This window comes from Odontesthes bonariensis, chromosome 5 (genome assembly GCF_027942865.1).
Source record: "Odontesthes bonariensis isolate fOdoBon6 chromosome 5, fOdoBon6.hap1, whole genome shotgun sequence".
Taxonomy (NCBI): Eukaryota; Metazoa; Chordata; class Actinopteri; order Atheriniformes; family Atherinopsidae; genus Odontesthes; species Odontesthes bonariensis.
The window spans coordinates 24,693,747-24,715,118 of record NC_134510.1 but is presented as its reverse complement, the minus strand read 5'-3'; the positions used below and the strand labels follow the sequence as shown (position 1 = coordinate 24,715,118).

The 21,372-nt window shown below is 39.3% G+C and overlaps 1 protein-coding gene across 1 annotated transcript in view; it reads right to left on the bottom strand.

Moving 5' to 3' along the window:
- kcnn3 (potassium intermediate/small conductance calcium-activated channel, subfamily N, member 3) overlaps positions 1-21,372 on the bottom strand; it is a 65,660-nt gene that overhangs the window by 32,273 nt on the left and 12,015 nt on the right. The window contains exon 3 of the mRNA XM_075465569.1: positions 10,846-10,941. Coding sequence (XP_075321684.1) covers positions 10,846-10,941 — 96 coding nt within the window. The remainder of the gene's footprint in view (positions 1-10,845; positions 10,942-21,372) is intronic.

Sequence of the window (21,372 nt, the reverse complement as noted above, 5' to 3'; positions counted from 1 at the left end):
AGTGAGACATGCAGGGACAATCTCGTCCACATGACAGCACAGACACACGTGTCCATATATGCATCAGCGACAGCTCCGTCGTGACTAAAAAAAGAGGTAGATGCAGGCAAAACAGCTTCAGTCTCATTTCCCATGGGAGGGCGGAAGACTAAATCTAAGTCTGGGAAAGAGACAGTCCTAATCACTGAAAACGTCGGTGACAGAGCATGAAAAGCATGTGCACATACTTTTACACACCACTCTGGGGAATGTCTGAATCCTGCTGCATGGAAATCCCTGGAACAGGCAGAAAATAAGGGAGGCGAGCTAAACACACGCACACACATGCACGCACACACTTGGCACACAAGTACAGATTCCCACACCCTGATATACATGAATATTCAGGGAGCATAACAGGCTTTCCTTGACTGTAATTACAGCTCTGAGGAAACACCCCCATGGCTGCTTCCGTGCAAGAAGTATAAAGCAAGACAAGAGTGAAGTGAGAAGGAAGTATTAGAAAGTGTGAGAGATGAGGAAAGGTTCATGACTGGGATGTTTGCTTGTGTTACATAGCCTAGTTTGCCACTGAAAGTCTAAAAAAAGTAATAGGGAGAGAGTGAAGAGGGGTTTCCACTCGTGGCGCCTGGAGACCAGGTATTTCCTTCATTCTGTGCACACATGAAAGATAAGCTGTGACACTAAAAATGTCCGGAGGCTCGTGAGACACAAATGGCATCTGATAAATGAACATTTCTTAGAAATAAGTGGATGAAATACTTCTTTTATATTCAGAGTCTAAAGCAGATGCAGTGGTTTTCCTTACCCTTATTTTCTCCTCCATTATCATTCAAAAGATGGATGGAGCCCACGTTATGCACTAGCAGCAAAGTATGACATCATTAAATGGCCGTCCAAGTATGAGACATCTCATGACTGGAGCTCATTTTAAATGAGAGGACACATCCTACTTGGAAGACAACCACTCACTTTATTTTCCTAATACCGTCTTGTCTGTCTTTGAGTAGCTGTGAGTGCCAAGCTGGTGTCTTCTTGATCAATAGAAGGCTTCTGAAACTTTCAAAAAGTAACCGAATAACACAAGTCTCTAATGCAGCGCACTAATGGACTGGAGAAACATCGCTTTCTCACACACGCTTTTTCTATTTGATTTATTTCAACAACAATTCAATTTTTGCCTTTCGAGAGAGCGTTTCTTCCAAACGTATGAGCCAAAATGAATCCCTTTGCTTTTGAGTGATGTGCTCCTTGTTATCTAGTATGTAGAAGTTTGTAAGTGTGTGTTTGTGTGTAAAGAAGAGAAGACCACTGGTGAGCTGGTTGAGTTGGGATTCACATGAAAGAGCAGGACTTCAAATACAAGAACAAGTATACATGAATGTCCCTGCATACAATATAGAACCCATGAAAGATAAAGTGTAAACTTCTGAAATAATGACAGTTTTCTGATTTAGTTTTGGCCATTAGAATTACCTCTCCGGTTAGCCACTTAGAAACAGATTCATAATTACAACTGTCTTGTGGTTGCTTTAGTTGATTTATCTTCGGGTAGACCATTATTTCTCATTCGTTAGTCTCCATTTTGTTTGAGCAATCTCAGTCAATTCGGCTCACTGTTAACTTTAATGGCAAATGATTGTACAGATCAGACAATTACAAGACTCAAAATGTCTCCTGAGTTTATGTTGGTGGTAACGGTTGCGGCTCAAATTCCAATAAATGTGTGTTCAAGTTTGGATTTATTTAGAGAAGGGGGGAAGAAGTACACAACAAGCAAGATTAAACTCATTTGTCAAGAACAGAAGTGATTAAACAGAAGTGATAAAGCAACACCCTGTCAAGGACAGTAATGAAACCACAACCACAAAATCAGACTTTTTCATTTTAATGTTGCAGGATTCAGGAGAAGGCGGCTCCATTATTTTTGCTCAGCGCTCATGCTGCTTTCCCAAAATTCTGTTAAGATGTTGAGTTTTTCTTACCTACAACACTAAACGATTTGTCACATGGTATTGTTGCCATGGTAACTATGGTTAAGTTGATCCTATTGTTACCGTAACAGCAACGGTCCTTCTTGCTGGTGCAAAGATGTAAATTAGACAAGAAATCACTGACAACTGATAAGGAGTACGACAAAAATTAACAGACTGGATAGTGTACAGAATTTTTTTCAGTGTGTAGGATTTAATGTTATGGAGCACTAAGGAGGCAGACTACTCCATGACACACCCTTCCCTTCCAAGCATGTTGGAGACAACTAGGGTCGCATGATTTATCATTTAGACCACTTCACTGTGGTGTGCAATGTCAAAAAAGGCAAACTGACTCAAATACGTCAACACGAGAAACAGAGATTTGATTGCAAAGAAACACATCAGATAAGAGAGGTAAATCACTTTATAGGTCTGATATAGGCATCTAATTAAACAAAGAGCAAAGCAGTCAATACTACCTGAAACCTGTATCATGGGTTGAACTCAATCTTTGCAATGTTGAAAGAACTGCCGAGAAGCAAACCCAGCCACACAGCAAATGTAAAAAAGTCTCATGACTTTGATCTATTGATTTTCTACTGAATTATTGTTGTTTTTTTCATGCTACAGTACACAAACATAACAAAATAGTCATGCATTGACTGTTGCGTCACATTTAATAGGTGAAAAAGTCCACATTGGGAGGTGGGAGGTGGGAAAGGGTACTACACACCAGACTGCCAAGTAGGAGAGTCAAGATCAAGTCCCATCTTGACTGGCAGTGCCTTCAAGTCGCTTCACTTTGAAATGTCATTTCTGCATCCAGTCGCTCTTTCATTAACTGTTTCATCGCTGTTTTACACATTACAAACTACTTGTTTAAAGTAGTAGCGGTAGGTGTTAAAAACGAGCTAGTTAAGGCTGGGTATTAAAACTGAGATGGTTAAGGTTACTCTGTAATGACAAATCGCATCAATGCTGAGTATCCCTCGAACAAATCGTGCAAATGAAGCACATCAGTTTGAAAGTCGTGCTGTAAAAACTACTGACTTTGTCCTCTTCAGCATGAATATATAGTTTTCTGTGACATGAGTATTTCACATTTTCCATGAGCCTGGGCTGCAACATCACACTGCATACGCCTCAACTGATGGGAAATACAATTGTATCCCTTTAAAAGCTCAGATATAATGTCATAACATTTTTTTTGTACGGCCAAAGTCAGCAGGGTCTAATGGCCACTTTCAGCCCCATATTGTGCTTTTAAGCAAATTACAAAGTGGGCCTGAAAATACCAGAAATGACACACAAATAACCACCAGAACAAGCACTTGAGAATGATATACTTTAGTAAAAGCATCATATGGACAGGGAGAGGACAACAGAGACAAACCACAAATGTGGGGATAAATTCTTTTGTATATTCTACTGCTGCTGTTGAATTTTAGAGCAGCTTTTTCATGTCATACATTGTAATGCCATCTCTTGCACTTCTCAGGGTCCACACCATTTAGTACACACGCTAACACCTGTGGTTGTTTTTGTTGTGGCGTTGGCGTGGCGATCCACCAAAGTAGAGTAGGTCAGAGACAATTGCTTGTTGCACACGTGCACTGCTCACCGAGTCCACTGAAAAATCTGCTTGGTCACAAAGAATAAGCAGGTAAGCTGCTAACTGCCGACAGCCCTGAACGCTCTCTTGATGAAACACAATATATAGACCTCCCTGGATTCTCAGGCGCTTGGGGATATACAGGGTAAAGTATCCTGTCAGCATGAGGATTTGATAAGAATCACAAGCCATCTCAGAAAAAAGGGTGGAACATGATTTATGACAGTGAAAATAAAAAATCTGTGTATCCTAAAAGTAAATATCTCTGCATGGAAATGTTAGTCAGTTTGAGGAAGAGTCAAATGTGTACTTTGATTTATAATAGATATAAATACATATATATATATATATATATACAGTAAACTGGTGAGAATCTGAGTAAAACTTGCAAGCTTCTTTGTTAAAGCTGATATTTGTCTTCCTGGGCAAGAAGGTTTCAGTCTGCTGGGTTAAAAATGAAAGAAACAGGGGTGTCAGTGGCTCAGCTGATGAAGCAAAAAACTGCAAAGTTCACACTTCAAACATTTCTCACATCAGCTTCTTGTCACATGTCCCTGACACTGTATCACTGGAGTAAAACACGCTTTTTTTTATATATATATATATATATCACAGCCAGAGTCATTTCCTGTGCGGATCCAAGGAAAAACAAAACAAAACTGTGTCCTTTGACCACATTTAACCTACTGCTGTTTCATCCACAAACCAGTGCTGATGCAATTAGATTATTGTAATTCATGTATAACTGACAATTCAGTGATATCAGCTTCTCCAATGTGACTCTTTTCAAATGTCTTCTGGTCTGCTGAGATTTATTTAACAAGACTACAACTATCAGAAAATATGAGCTCAAATTATTCTCTTTGATGGTACTTAAAAAGAAGAATGTTTGCTATCTGTGTCGATTGGATTGATTTTTTTTTTTTTAAATCTTTTTTTCACGCTGAGCACAAGTGATTTGGGCTGTTTCCTGACAGATTAAGCCAGACCGAGAAGTTGAAGAAAAGAAGGAGGAAGAGAGGTTCAAAGGAGGAAGGCAGAAATAAAGATGTAAGGTGACTACAGTAGAGAGACAGTGTGAAAAGGTATGAAGATAAAAGCTAAGAAAAAAAACGTTTAAAAAAAAGAGTGTGAGAGCGATAAAGTAAAACAGAAAAAGGGTGAAAAGGTGAGAGGCTGGATGCTATGTAACAAGGGAGTAGGGAAGTCTGGAAGAAAGGATGTAAAACTCAACAACAAAATTGAATTGAGGCCCAGTGGAGGAAAAAAGGAAGACAAATCTAATCTGATAAAGACGGAGAAGCAGGAGGCGAAAGAAAGAAGAAAGATAGGCAAAGAGAAGCATGCTGATGGTTGTAAACAGAGTACTGTGAGACATGAGGAGGCAGAGACCAGAAAGAGATCGGTGAAGGAGTGAGAGATAAAGGTGAAATAAATGCCAGCTAAACCTGATAACATCATCCTGACCTCTAAAGACCAAATGTACTATATAAATACATACAAGTTGTGTGTATGTGTGCATTTGTGCATGCGTGCATGTGTCTATGAGATATCTTGTTACACGCTGGCTAAAATGCTCCAGCAGAGTATGTCCAATCTGAGAGTTAGATCTTTACTGAACAATGCCTTTCATTTTGAATGGCATTGCTTCTTACAATGTCTGTGTGTTTGTGTTTGAGCTCTCCAACAAAAACGAGAAGCTGTCTATGTGTGCATTTAAGCTGGTCGTGCATATAAGTAAACAGGCGTGGCACCAGCGAGCAGGTGTTGAGCGATAAACAAAGCATGTGTGTAATAAAGTGTATGGTCTGAGGTTTGGCTAACTGACATGAAGTAGATATGTATGCACGCACAGAACAATGTCAGAAACTGAGCTGCTGGACTCGACCAAGAAGCAGCTTTAGGATGCAATTAGGTAAACTGTTGTTTTTATGGTTCCAATTGTGAAAGGGTTAAGGAATACAGTACGTTATTTGGCTTTAGAGCTTTTATTTAGAGTCATTTTGAATTTCACAGGGCAATGGCAGTGGTTTACCAATGTTTCACCTTTCTGTATTCCCACTGGCTGACTCTTTGGATGGTGCATGGGCTTCATTGGTTACTTCTATGATGGTGTGACAATAAGACATGCCTCGGGAAGCTGTTATAGCTCATCCTTTATACATCAAACATCATACGCATATTGAGTGCTTTCCCAGACATAACTTTCTGCTTTTCATTTCTCTATTATTATCATTACTTTTATAAATAAACTCATGTGTCCATTGAGCTTGATCAGATCATCGTGGAGGACTTTTGGTCCACTCTTTTTTACAACTTTGCTTCAGTTCATTGAGGTTTGCAGGCATTTATGTATACAGAGCTCTCTTAAAGTCCCACAACAGCATTTCAGTCGGGTTGATGTCTGGACTTTGGCCAACCCCTTGAATTTCTTTTTTTATTCTGTCATAGATTAGATTTGCTTGTGTGACTGGGATCTTTATCCTACTGCTTGACCCAATTTTGGCCAAGCTTTAGCTATAAGATAGGTGGCTCTTTGTACTGGTATACAGAGACATTCAGGGTTGACTCACTCAGCACGGTTACATGCACAGTTGTGTCGAACTACGTCTAACTGAGTCACTGCACTTCAAAACCCGAAACCATGATGCTATGGACAGTGTGGGAAAACATTCAAGACATTCTGCTGCTTCTAATTTCCTTCTGGGAGATCATTGTACATGTAAGTACAGTTGAATTTACTGCACAGTCTTTACGTTCCATGAATGGTGATTTTGTCAGATGATGCTGCAGTTATAAAACCAGGATCAATAATGAATTATGCTAAAATTCCAAAATGAGGATGTTTCAAACAACTCTTCAACCTGGTGTCGCAGAGGACCTACACAGTTGCCACAGTCAGGGCCGCTGACAGGTTTGGCTGGGCCCGGGACAAAATTCTCTGAATGGGCGCCCCCCCTCAGTCTAAACGAAAGTTACAGGCTACCCCAAAACGTCACGTTTATAACCCATTCGTTACATTCAACTCTATCTAAATGGCAATTTCACACATTGCCATGTCTATTCTGGCTTATTTTAAATAAGGTTAAACCAGAGCCTCGTTACACTGGCTGTCATTCAGCTGACTGGGGATGATTCTCAAATCAATTCAGCCTGATTGGCGTGCGTGCCTGAAACATTTGGACATGTTTGCGGAATAATGCGCATATTCCTTTTTTTTTTTTTTTTTGGCCCCCCCCCCATTCCTGGGCCCGGGACAAAATACCCGTTTGTCCCCCCCTATCGGCGGCCCTGGCCACAGTGTTAAGGGGGGCATTTACTGTCAGAGATCCAACTCAGTTTCCTACCTAATAAAAAATGTGGTCATCAAGTTCAGCAACTTTAGGGTCTTATCTTAATACTTTGATCAGTTATCTGAAGTTTTTCAAAATGACCTATTTCATACAGAGTTATTGGCTTGTAAAATCTGAATAGAATAATCTGATTGTTTCTAGTGCCCCTTTTATCTATTCCATGGGCAACTCCAGTGCCAGCATTGGTTACCATTCCTATTGTTAGCCATAACATTGAAGAGAAAAAAAAAAAATGTTGGTAATGCTACATTATCTCACCAGCACATATTGGCCAAATTTCCTTAGTGTCAGGTTGGGTGGTGTGAAAAGGACACGGATGCGGATATTTGAAAAAAGCAAACTTGATTTATTTCTCAAAAACAAAGTACCAAAAGAAAGCGCGGCTGAGCCGGATTCAAAAACCTAAACTGTGGAAAAATATATAACAAAACAAAACAATTGGCATAGCATGGAAAATAGACTTATCTGTGGCGTGGCGTAGCATGGATGGTGACGGGGAAGGATCTCACAAAAACTGAAAGGGAACCTGGAAACTAAATACTGTGGAGGGTGATTAGGGATTGAGTGCAGCTGATGGGGAAAACACAGGTGAGGGACGTGAGGCTGATGGCAGGGCAGGAAAGGGTGGCATGACATAAACTAAACACAAGACCTGAACCTGAAACATGAGAACTAAACTAAGACATGACTAAAAACCAAACATGACCTAAAATCTAAAACTCAAGACATGAGTCCATGGCGTGACACTTAGAAAAAAAAAGAGAAACAGTGAATTTTTCTTATTTTCAACTTTGACTTAAGTTGTGAAGATGCACAGTTTTCCAAGGCAATGTTGAATTATTAGCAATATTTCAGATGTACTCAACTTGTTTTGATAATCTGCATAAAGCGATTTGTTATTATTAAAAGTCTGGTTCATCACCACTGTCTCACTGTTTTTGTTGATCTCAGCAATTTCAGTGACAAAGATGTTGCCACCAGTGGATATAATAGTAACTACAATAACAAAAATAATACTCAAGCTGTAAACAAGAATCATCCTGTCCAGCTGTCATCTGCCGTTGGATAAAAATGCTCGTGTCTCCTCCACTAAAGCTATTATCAAAAGTCATTTGGGGTTAAATCCCAGCATCATCTCCACCAGCCTGCAGGGATTCCCACCAATATTTGGACAGCGTCCTCCCCAAACTGCTATCTTCATTTAATCAAAAGGAATTATTCCTCAGGTAGATTAGAAGACCATTTTATCTCTCTGTGTCGGCCTTGGATGCTCTTAATCTCCTATTGGTATTAGCCTGCCTGTCACGTGCAGCAGCCACAGTGTGCGTGGGTGGATGACTGACTCCTTACGTGAATGTGACATCAAACTCGATGAGCAGAAAGGGGAGCTCTTTATCAATGAATGTTAAACCATATATGCAAATACACATAAATGCACATACACCACACTGAGTCGACCTCTTTTGCATGAATCTTAATTGACAGCAGCTGCCTTCTACAGACTGATTATCAGGTTATCAGTCTATCAGCGTATGACAGTGAATAAGAAATCACCACAGTTATTGATCTCCAATAGAGCCTGCGCATTAGAAACAAAATTTGTTCGGATCTCTATCTTTCAGGAATTTTTAACAGACATTTCCAGCAACATGAAAGCTGCGGTGCTAAAGTGACGATAAAAAATCTGAGCATTGAGCTAATATGAAGTCAGATGGACGAGCGTGGATTCAAGGTTTAGCTGGTGGGAGTAATAGCTGGTGTGGGGGCACTCATTAGGTCCCGCAAGGCTCCCATAAATAGTCAATGTGCATCGATTGCAAATGGCTTCAGATGAGAACCCCAGATAAACGACTGTGGTAGCACTGTATTAGTCAAATGACAAACAGAAAAACAGAGATAACAAAGCATGAAAGCATTTCTGATTGATTCTTTCAGCCTTACAAGAGGTTGAGGCTGAGTGTGACTTGTGTGTGTTTACAGGTTTATGTGTGCTCTCCGTGCATCAACTGAATGACAGTTTTATTATCGGCTGAATGTGTATCTAACATTCAGTGTGTATCTACTTGCTGCCAAGACATGCAGACTGCTTTGTCGATCCTACTAAGACTCTCATTAATGCCATTAATTGCCTGGAGTTGACACACACCTGGGTCCCTGGGTTTATCTCAGGAGCCTAAGGGACAACATAATGTATACAGTGTGAACAGGGCTCAGATAGACCTCAGATGGACTGGTATTATAAGTAAATCCCTTTTGAACAAAAAGCTAAAAGAAAATAGTTTTTTATTCTTATTATTTTTTGGAAATCTCTTGCCAAATTCATTGAAAAGTTAGATGAGAAGACAGATGCCCCTCTCATACTTATTGATAGGTTTGGCTTAGCATAGCGTAGGTGAAAATACATTGTGCATCACATTCCAAATCCCAACTCATTAAATATTTGGTCACGGCTCTACTTTCAAACACACATAGTACCAAAAAAAAAATTTATGTGAAACTTCTTGCAGAAGGAAGAAGTGTGCCTTCCAACTTGCGGGTAAGCTTGACAATCAAATTAAACCTAATTCATGACATTTCTCTAAGCATAACCAAGTTGTTTTGGTGTCTAAACCTGTTACAGCGCTGAAGCCTATCTAATTAATTTAGGTGCCTAACCTAATCAGGCAGTTTCAAACCTAATCAAGTAATTTTTTTAGTTTTTTTAACCTAAACCTGTCTAAACAGTAAATGGTTATGAAATAAGCCATGGGGGCCAGATTCTGTTTTGGCTTTAAAAAGGTTTGGACATGGGGATTTTTAGACAGGGTCTGCTAAATATCCATCTATTTTCTATACTCGCTTAATCCAATTCAGGGCTGCAAGGGGGCAATAATGATAATAATATGTAGATATCATATAATTAATTTAGCTCTGTTAAAGTCATTTCCAAAAAGAAATAAAGTCATATAAGACAAACAGTAAGATGACGAGTCTTACTTCACTTTTCAAACCAAGACTTTTGCAAACCTTATATGTTTTCTCAATTTTATTTGTCTATTAATTCACTTTCAATCTACATATCATCATTTCTAATTGTGATTAAATTATTCACATCACCACTGTTGTTCCAAAGTGCAGAGGTATATACTAACAGGTCAGGAAGCCTCCTGACCAGTCACAGGCAGTATTATTGCATACCATGAATTTCTGCAATAGTGACTTTTACAGATATTCAAGGATATATAGATGGTGATAGTTTGCTATTAGGGAAGTCAAAGATATTTTCTTTATTCTTGCTATCATTATAAATTGAAATCTAATTAATAATCATCAGAGTCTGGCGCACTGTCCATGGTCCTGAATCTTTTACATTTACATTTAGACATTCTGCAAACTATTTACAGACATCTAAGACAGGAAATATATTTTAGTTTCAATCCAGTAAGAAACTTTGCTTTTATCATTGAGTGATGATTCTATTTAAAGGACACACTACAAGTAGAACAGGTAAAGATGTGTAAAACAAGTGCAAGTTAGACATGAACTACAAAAAAACAAGGAGAACTTGTTATCATGAAGCACAAGATTGAAACCTTTTCACACATTTAAGTAACTTAATGGCAGTCACTTAGCAGGTTCTTGCTTGTGTTTAAGCAGGAAAGAAGCTGTGTTTGTGTGGTTTGAAAATCATCTACCCCTGATTATCAAAAGATCTCCTTGCTTGTGCTATCTATGGTAATTTGTGATGCTCTTGGTAGATTGCTTTGACCATTATTGAAATGAGCTCAGTGCACTTGTGTTTGTGTCAGTTTATTTAAGTGTTGGTAGCTCCCACTCAGAATAGCAACTGCACGCTAATTAGCTAGTTTAATAAATCCGGCCCCTGATGTCATATATGCCTGCACATGCATGTAAACGTTTTTACCTGAACCTCCCGTGCGTGGTAGGCTATGATGAGCCCCAGCAGGATGACTGTGGACAGGCTGATCAGACACTTCAGGGCTAGAGAATACATGGAGCTCTGCAGAGAGAAAATGGAACACTTTGCATCAGAGGTAAGCTTCAGAAATACACACTTGAGACACACTTTGTGATGATGGTCGGCTTCTTGATACAGTGATGGAAAAATTAAAGAATTTGTAAATAGCTTGTTATCCAGGTTCAATCTTAAGTCTGGTTTAACTCACCATATGCCCGACTCGCTAAATTCTTTGTCATTCGTATACTGTATATAGCTATTACATATGTATACTACCTTAGCATGTAAAATGAGTTACAACAGCTGAACAGAAATGGATTTAAAGTGTTTCACCCATCAACATCTATCTGGAGTCTAGCTTTAAATCTGCTTTTTTGGTTTGATAGGGCTTATAATCAATGCACTGGGGAACTTCCAATCAATGCAGCTCATAACACTTCAGTGGCTTCTTTAACCCACTCACCTAACACACTCAGAGCACTTCAACACTTACTCGAGTTATCACACGATGTCTGCACACATGCACAAACACATTCACACATCAGAACACAGTGCTGCACACACCTGATCTAGAAGAAGATATTAAAGGGGAAAACTTGTAAGATTTAGTTTTAAGCTTTTCTATGGTGAGTGTGTGTCCATTTCAGAATATAGTAATGCATTCCACTTTGTTTTAACTAAATGTGGTACATGCATGCATAAATGAATGTAAGAAAGAATGAATGAATGAACCAATTAATGATGTCAGGTGCGACGACATTACCACAGAGGAAAAGGACCTGAGGAATCTGAGGAAAATTATACTACAGCCATGAGATATTTTACTTCTGAGTGGTTGACCAGCCAGTTACAGTTTATATTGGATAGTTTGATGGTTTCAATTTAAATCAGTACAAGAGGTATTAAACAACATCAATGTGATGCCTTGTGTAACTCTCACTAGGTAACCCCACCTAACTGGCCATATAAAGGTGTATAAACTATTTAAACAGTTTATTTTGATTCTTACCCTCTGAAGTATTCTGGCACACGAGTGAGAAGGGAGTTTGGTGGAGATGTCATGTTATTCCACTTCACCTCTGTTACACTTTGCTCAACTCCTTCATTTTCATCATGCATGAGGAAGTTGAGAGACACGCTTGGGGCATTGCCATTCCTAAAGTCATACCATCTGTCAATCAATCTGTTTGCTGGATGGACCTACACTTTGGTTGAGACTAAAAAAAATCTGGCCTAATATTGGTTTACAATGTAAATATGTGGCATACTCTACTTCTTGAGAAAGTTTAAGGAAGTCTGTGGTGGAAAGTGTTATTTTCATTGCAGCCATCTGTTGGGACAGCAGCATCAGAGCCAATGACTCAAAGAAACCGAACAAACTGATAAAGAATGCTTCTGTGCTGTAGATTGCTCTGTAGCTCCTACAGCTGCTTGTTGACAGAAAATTTTTGACTCTAAACATAATGGACAAATATGGATAAAAATTGATAAAACGAGGGTCTTCAGTCAGAGGTTTCTCCAGCTCTGCTACAATAAGGACTGGTACAGGATGTCATTTCTGCCCACTGCATTAGGCTTTTACATTGACTCTCTGCTATTAGAGTATAAGTTCCTAATATATACATAATATATGCTGCAACAATCTAATTTACTTGGAATTAATTAATTAATTAAATAGCCCATTTAAGCTGCTATAGGCCTAGACTGCTGGGGGACCTCTTATGTCACACCTTTCCTCACTTTGCTCTCTTTTTTTTCCCCTTTTATTTCCTCACCTAACATTATGTACATTTGGCATTATTGTTGTCATTGGCTTTTCTCTGTCTCAGCAGGTGTCCTTTGAATGGTGTTACAGTGTTTGTTGTCCCCTCTTTTCTGCCTTCTCAAACCCCAGCTGGTTGAGGCGGATGGCCGCCCTTCCTGAGTCTGGTTCTGCCAGAGGGTTCTTCCTGTTAAAAGGGAGTCGTTTCTCTCCACAGTCGCCTCATGCATGCTCAGCACGGAGGATTGGACCAAAGAGAAGTTTCAGTGCTATCTGTTAGTTTTCTTAGGTAGGAAATTGTATTTTAATTGGCTTTGTATGAATAAATTGGACTAATTTTGAATTTAATTAATTGGATTTGATTGGATTATGATTACAATGAATTGGACTATAATTAACTTGAACTAGACTGTATCATTGAAGTGCCTTGAGATGACATTTGTTGTGATTTGGCGCTATATAAATTAACTGAATTGAATTCTAATGAAGGTCTTCGGCTTACGGCTAAATACCACTCAGGCCCCACTGTGACAGATTTATTTAATTTCAATCCAGTCCAGATAAAAAAAAAATCCATATATTTTGTGATATTGTATATTGTGAATGACCTATTACCAGGCAAGCTTGCTCCTCCACCTATTTAAATTTGGCCCAAAGGAATAGGATGTTCCTTATAGACTTGAGTGCAAACCAGAGCTCCGAACCGGTTCAAGGAACGAAAACGAAAAACGAAAACGAACGGAATTTTACGAGGAACGGAAACGGACACGGACACGGACACGAAAACGAAAACGAAATGGTCTTCAACTGTTCCGGAACAGAAACGTTATTCTGAAATCCACAAAACCGGTTAATAACGTTTTTTTTTCGTTCTCTATATGTTTTATAAAATTTCACAAAAGCGTAGCCTTAGTCAGGGGAAAAAAAAAGACAACTTCCGGTTGTGCGTTCACTTCGCTGCCCGCTAGGCTCAATGCAGGCAGCTGTCACGAATCACTTCCTTTATCCACTACTTAGTCTAGTTATCCACTAGTTAAAGTGATGGTTCGGAGTAGATTCACCCTAGGGTCATTTGAACCGTGACATCCAGCCAAGTAGCCCACCCGAAGTTTTGTCGATCTTGGCTGAACATCAGCCGAGTTACTGAGTTATCCCGAATAGCTTAGTACAAGCGCTAATGGAACCTGGCAGTATCTCCAAAATTACCACACTAAAATCACATGCCATGACACCAAACTTCTACAGTAGTACAAATATGGTCTGTACTCACAAAACGATGCATTTGGAAGTTTGTACATAGTCCAGGAGTTTATTATTATCAACACAAGCCTAATAGCTTCTCTGCTGCGTCGACGTCACTTCCTTGATCTGGGAGCTTCAATGTAAGATGAGGGTTGATCTACTACTGTAGACAACAAAGCAAGGCTGCTCAATTTCTCCATTGATAAAATAAATCCACAACTCTACAACATAAAAATTCATAAAAATTCATGTAGAATATAGCATATACTTTGTTGTCTACAGTAGTAGATCAACCCTCATCTTACATTGAAGCTCCCAGATCAAGGAAGTGACGTCGACGCAGCTTTAGCCCATCTGAATGTTTTTGGATGCTGCCGGTGATTTATTATTTTTGGGCATAGAGCTACGGTGTAAATCAAGGGCAAATACTAATGAGTACGTCTATTCTAAGGTAAAGTCCACACACGTAGACTTGATAGGCCCACCAAACACTGCCGGAACGATAAGAACGAACGATATTTTACGTTCCGAACCGGTTCAGGAACGATATGTTGGTGGCGGAACGCAAGAACGAAAACGTTAAACATGCCTGAACCGTTCGGAACGGAACGATTGAAAAATAATTTCGTTTTCAAGCCCTGGTGCAAACTGCTGTTGTTTACCTGATTGAAAATGATGACATCAAAATATAGGCCTTCTTTAACAAATATGATGAACAGAAGGAAATCAAATAAATCAAGAGAGCTACACCCCATAATTTCATTAAAAGCCTGTAAATCATATTAGTTTGCATTTAGGAACAGAATTCCAAATGAGCTACTCACAGTTCCTGTTTAGATCATGAAAATGAAGGAAATTCATGAATGAAGTTGTGAGCATTTTTTTTCTGTATTTCCTGAGCAGAGATTGATTTGTTTGTATGCGTGAGTGTGTGTGTGTGTGTGTGTGTGTGTGTGTGTGTGTGTGTGCTTGTGCATGTGCTGTTTTAATAGACATACAAGTTTATCATCCTGTATGTCTGTTACAGATGAGAGGGTGCAGTTTTGCTGAGTTTAAAGTCCTGCCTGGAATGATGAGTTAAACAACTGGGGATCACGTGCACCTGGATTCTTAAACCGATCCAAATGAGGCTTTAGTTTGTTGTTCGTTTGAATGTCTTAATTATTATCATGTGAAAAAGTTTTTAATCTAACAAAAAACAAGGTAATGTGTAAGTGATACGTAATTAATCTGTTTAAGTAATTTTGGCATTAAAGCAAAATCATTAGTAACCGTATTTGATGATATTACCTCAGGTGTCATATCTATATCAAAGATATATAAGATAATATATATCAAATGTAAATATATCAAAGCCTAAGGCTGACGCTGTTTAGTTATCTTTACTATCAACAAGTCAAATGAAGAGACAAAAGTCAACAACCCTGATAAAAACTATGACTGTGGCAGTTTGACCCGACCTCAGGTGAAAATGTCAATATTAAAAAGGCAAAAAAGGTCTCAACCGAACACATTTATCTGTTTTCTTATTTCGAGGACGTTCCTGGAACAGAAGGTTTAACAGTGTGGCTCACATTTTTCCTAATGCAGTCAAAAGTCATTTTTGGGGACTACTCTCAGCAGGAGATTAATGTGCATTTGTTGCTCTGGTAAACCTTTGCAATAGGATAGAGCTCTAAGGTCTTAGTAACACAGAAACGCTTGAACTATTCATCATTAGTTTTGGTATTTTGAATGGATTTGTTGGCAGTAAAGAAGAAAAAAAACAGATTTACTGTAAAAGTAATAACTGTATAATCTTCAGATAAAACAAGATTTGTTTCTCACTTTCTGTCCACATCTTTTTGTCTATAAACACAGACAGGAGCGATGAATAGGTGTTGTGCTCATACTGGCTTTGCTAACCTTTCATCTGAAATGACTCGTCTTAGAGGTTGTCAGTTCATCTTTTTTATTTAATTTCTTTCATTTTTCGTAAAATCTCAAAGAAAACACTTAGTTTGAGTCGTTTTTTTCAGTAAATAACTGTGGTTGGATTCAGTGTATTTGGTTTCGAGAAGTTATGCTGGCTAAATTGATTCATTTGTCCACATCAGCTCAAGGACCATGTCTTGAAATGCGTAATGTACAAACACAAACCCACACACACACGCACAAAACTCCAAAACACATTCATCCTCCAGATCAGCAAGGTCACATGACGAGCACAGCAGCCCGATATCGTCCTCAAGAGACTCCTTAAGACTACTACATTTCACATCAGATATGTCAGTGGTTAAGTAGGACACTGTTAAACATTCATCACAAAACACTCCCTTAATCTGAGTGTGCATTCTGAGTTTGAACACATATTACTCAGCCTTCCCTCCATGACATTATTAAGCAGAATCTGCACAGCACTTTGAATTCATGAATATATACTACAAGTCAGCCTCGTGGAAAATAGAGCGTGTTAGTGTGTTACTGTGTTTATTCAGGGTCTCTGTAGATGCGTCTTGGCCTTAACATTATTAATTCAACATCAAACAAACACTGAAGCACACAGTCTAGTTTGTTAATTCTCGCTTCTCTGTTGAGTTTGAATTTTTCTGTATAATTATTCAAATCTGAGAAGGCTGAAAACAAACTGTGCACCCTTTCAGCCATCTACACAATACTGTACACACAAATGCACAAGCACAACTAGACACACACACAGTTGTTGTTAAAGGGATAGGTCACGTCTTTTGAGATGAAGTTGTATGATATCCCATACTAGCAATATCGTTTATGAACATTAACTTACCCCCTACTGCGTACTGTGAGCCGAGTTCCAGCCTCCTTTTGGCGTTGACAAAAGTAGTCCGGCTAGTTGGCTGGGGCCACAAAAATAAAGTGTTTTGCTTGTCAAAACAATATGCGTTCAAAAGAGTAATACATTTGCATCACAAAGTCGTTCTCCAGGAAAAAGTCAGACCTCACAATTGCTTGGCTCTATTTTCTCTCCCTTCGTATCATTGCGTGCTTTGTAGACCGTGCAGACCGAAGTGCAGACCGAGCCGTCTCCTGCTTCCGAGCAGCAAACACCATAACAGGCACGGCTGTCAGCAGGTGGCAGCACGCAGTGATACGAAGGGAGAAAAAATAGCGCTAAGCGATTGTGAGGTCTGACTTTTTCCTGGAGAACGATTTTATGATGCAAATGTATTACTCTTTTGAACGCATATTGTTTTGACAAGCAAAACACTTTATTTTTTAAACCCCAGCCAACTAGCCAGACTACTAAGTCAATGTTCATAAATGATATTGCTAGTATGGGATGTCATACAGCTTCATGTCAAAAGAGGCGAACTATCCCTTTAATATCAGTGTAGCTATGGGCCACTGTGCAACACTGGGAAAATACCATTTAGCTTTGGCTTTCCCTTGTTTCTTCTATCCGCATGCACAGTGGGGCTGTCAGGGCGGCTGTATCTCAAAAGGAAGACCGGTTCAATAGGGGTTCTGCTGAAGTGTCCTTTGGCAAGACACTGAACCCTAAGTTGCCTCAGATGCATCCACTGATGTGTGAATGTATGTGATAGAGAAAAAAAAATCTTGTGTTCCCTGTAACACTGTATAGACTAAGGCGTGCTGTTAGAGTGAGTGTGTATATGAGTGTGTGTGGCTTGGAGTGTAAAAGCGCTTTGAGTGGTCAAACTTGAACTTGTAAAACCCTATTTACAAAGCTCCATCTGTTCTGTTCTTTATTTGTTTGTGCAAGCTTTGTCTTGTCTCAATCTCCCTCTCCCTCTCCTTTGCTAAAATCTCATTTGTACTCACAAAAGCAAACTAGGTGCAGGGAAGCCTCTACTATTGTGCTGATGAGAAAAATACAGGTTTCAGTCTTGGCTCTCAGCGGTGGATCTGGTTAAACACTGGTCAGATGAAATGTGACTTGCCTGGAATTCATGTCATATTTCTCTACCGTCTCATTTCTCAACCCACCACTATTTGCTGACCATTCTTTCTTGTTCTTCTTCTTACTCTGCAAAATCTACATTCTAATGAATTGCTAAATGTCCATTAGTTACCCTCAGCAGACAAATCCGATTCAGTGGACAAGCCGCTCTATATTAATGCACCACCATTTAACTCTTGTTCGAATCTATAAATAGGGATGTGGACTGTTGTGGATCAGCATGCAAATAGCACACATGCTTCCACACCCAGTCTGCGTACGTGTTTTTGAATTTCTGCATTTACTTTTTGTTTCTTGTGCACGTGCAGCTGATGGAAATTGTGACATTTGTGTAACCAGATAAAGTCTGATAAAATACTGAATGCATTTATTTGCTATCTGGCTGAGATAGCAGGTGATAAGGGTTAGCATAAAGATGGAAGCAAGGGGAAACAGCTGTTCTGCTGTCTGCAAAGTTAACACCTTGACAATCAACTAAATGACAGGTTTGGTTCCACAGGTGGATTTTTCGTGGCAAGTTGCCATGACTTTATTTCTTCATCAAATGTATGCTTTGGGACTATCTAACACCATGTCAAGATAATTTATTCAATTCACTTTTCCTGGCAGCCAAAGATGATGAAGAGCTTTGGTTTTCTAATGCTTTATTTCTATAAATATGGTCACACACAGCAAAAGAATGTAAAATAGTTTATGTTAATTTGAACTCACTGCAAACACGGGCGGACAGGCATGGTGCAGGGTAGCAGTTTCTGTGTCATTTGGTTAAAAGCAAAGAAAACTGATAAACTGAACAGGCCAGTTTATTGCAGAGCTAACACACAGACAGATAACCATGCATGCTTACATCTACAGCCAATTTAGAATCATCAATGGATCTAACATGCATGTCTCTGGACTATTGGAGGTAACTGGTGCACTTGGAGAAAAGCCACGCAGACACACTGAGAACATGACAACTCCACACAGAAAGCCAGAAAGGCCCCAGCTGGCTGATTAGTTCATCCCAAGACCATCTTGCTGTGATGCGACAATAGCAGCCATTGTATATCGTGCCACCTCTATCATTGTATTGATCAGTCAAGTAATGCTTATTTCAGTAAGTTAGACATTATTCCTACGATCATTAAAGTCCCCCTTTGCTAAATGTATTTTTTTATTATCATGTCCATAAGATGTTTTTTATGTGTTATGAGATGCATTAAAATCAGCCATAAATGCAATGACAGATAACGTTTGCTTTGAATCTGCAGTGCCCCACCTGCAGCCTCAGATAGGCAAGGTGGCATGCTTGGAGAAATCAACCTTGACTATTTTTATGGTGGGGTTGTACAGCTATTTTGCATGTGTTGTAAAGAACCAGTGAAACGAGAAGCTAACACAGCCTACAGGGAGAGAATAGCTGGGGGTTTAGAGGCCGCTTCTTTACTCGGTCCAGTCCATGTGGATAGCAGGGAGCAGTCAGGACTCAGCCCTTGGCCATGCTATTACCCGCTAGCTCCGCCAAGAAAACAGCCATTTGCCTCTGCTAGCCTCTGATTAATCTCCTCCTCGTAGCTTGCACTAGCTTTTCATTTCATGTCAAGTGGAGATGTGGGCAGGTAAATGTGGAGATGTGGGTATATTCACATAACCTCTTTCACTGAATCATGAAAAAGGTGTAGTCATACCAAGCCATTTGTAGGCCAGGAGAAGTTTTTACATGGCAAAACTTAAAATTGTTAAATTTTGGGCAACGCAGATGAGTTCTTAGGGGATTAATAACTAATGCAGTGGGAATTTAAGAAATAAGAGCCAATAAGCATTGAGCATTTGTTCTCTGCCTACTATGTAGTGTCTTCTCTTTTAAAAACCAAGAAATGTTTACCCTCGCTAAATAGTAATTTAGCAAAAATTACAATGTTTACAAATGAACAAATGAACTGGTGACTTGCTAAGTGTACACGACCTCTCACCAGGCTCCTTAAAAAAACATTGACAATCATTTAGATAAAATAATCATAGGCATTGATGTATTACATTTGTATGTAGACTGCTCCAGATCGCATGTGTCATTACCTGGCTCGATTCTACCCTTGAAATCCTCTTGAATTAAGTTTTTTTTACTTAGATCTTAGATCTTACACAGCAAGGCAAGACATCAACGTCAGACTAAAACAAAAGAGTGAGTGCTTATAAGACCTCGAACCATTTAAACAGCATATGTAGTGGTAAAAGTGGTAAATATATTATATCATTGTGTATATATTCACTAATGGTATGCATTATTGTTGTCACAACAATAGTTGCTTATGAGATCAACACAAAACACGTCTGACAAACTAGGCTAATGCAGTTAACAATGCATCATCAAATCTAACATCTGGAAATCATTTTCATTCATTTAATAGGATGGAAGGAATACTGGACAAAAATCTATTAGTGAGTAAAACACAGTTGAACCCTCATCTGGTGGGATGTCAAAGCGAATCCCTTGATGCGAACACAGCTCTTACAAGCAACAACAACACACAAGATAAGGAGGTGAAATTGAACACATTTTTCCCAGCACAACAAAGACACAACTCAGTTAAGCAACCGCTATCAAATGCACCGCTGCTGTACTAAGAAGTAACAACATTTATTTTCCATAGCAGCTTTATCCCATTCAGGGTTGCAGGGGGGCTGCAGCCTATCCCAGCTGCTATCAGGCGACAGGCAGGTTACACCCTGGACAGGTCGCCAGTCCATCACAGGGCTGGTGATATTCCATCACAGGGCCCAGATACACAAGATGAACTGATTTGTGCCTGAGTAAGGTTACCAGGCAACCAGCATAGTACAAGTAAAAGCACAGGTTTTATTCATAAAATAAATGTTAAGTGGCTGAATTTGATTAACTTGCTTCAGCTTTGAGGTCCTGTTATTGCAGACTCAGTCACACTGTCACGAGGGGAAACCTGAATATGGGGAAATCACTGTTAATGCTATTAGTGACATGTGCTTGAGAGTCTGTAGTGAATTAAGGCTGTCAGATAGATGAGCTGCTGTTCATCAACACAATGGCAGGCAACTCCCTCTAATATTTCAAATTGTCTTAACCTCTCTGGCTCTATTACAGATGAAACAAACTAAATATGTGTTAGGTATCTTTAACAGGGCTGGTGTAACAACTTTGCTGCGCTCATTACTGCCTTCTATAAATGGATGCACAAGTGATGCACATTACAAAACCGAGATTCTTGTGATTCGATTTAAGCAAAGCATTTCAAGGAACAATTACAACAGTGGGTGTAATCTACGATGACACAGCAAATGACAAACTTCAGGCAACGCACCAATGAAGCATCCTAGTCATCCACTTGCATTTCATCCTGACAAAAACAGTTTTTGTACATTTTCTAAGAGTCCAGAGAAATATTTGCTTCAAAACACATCTTTACATCAGTCATTTCCCACAAACTGCTATTGCATCATTTACAATTAGCTGGCCTTTTTGCCTGATCTTCTACTTTGCAATGAATCCCATTTTTAAGTGAATATCTGATAC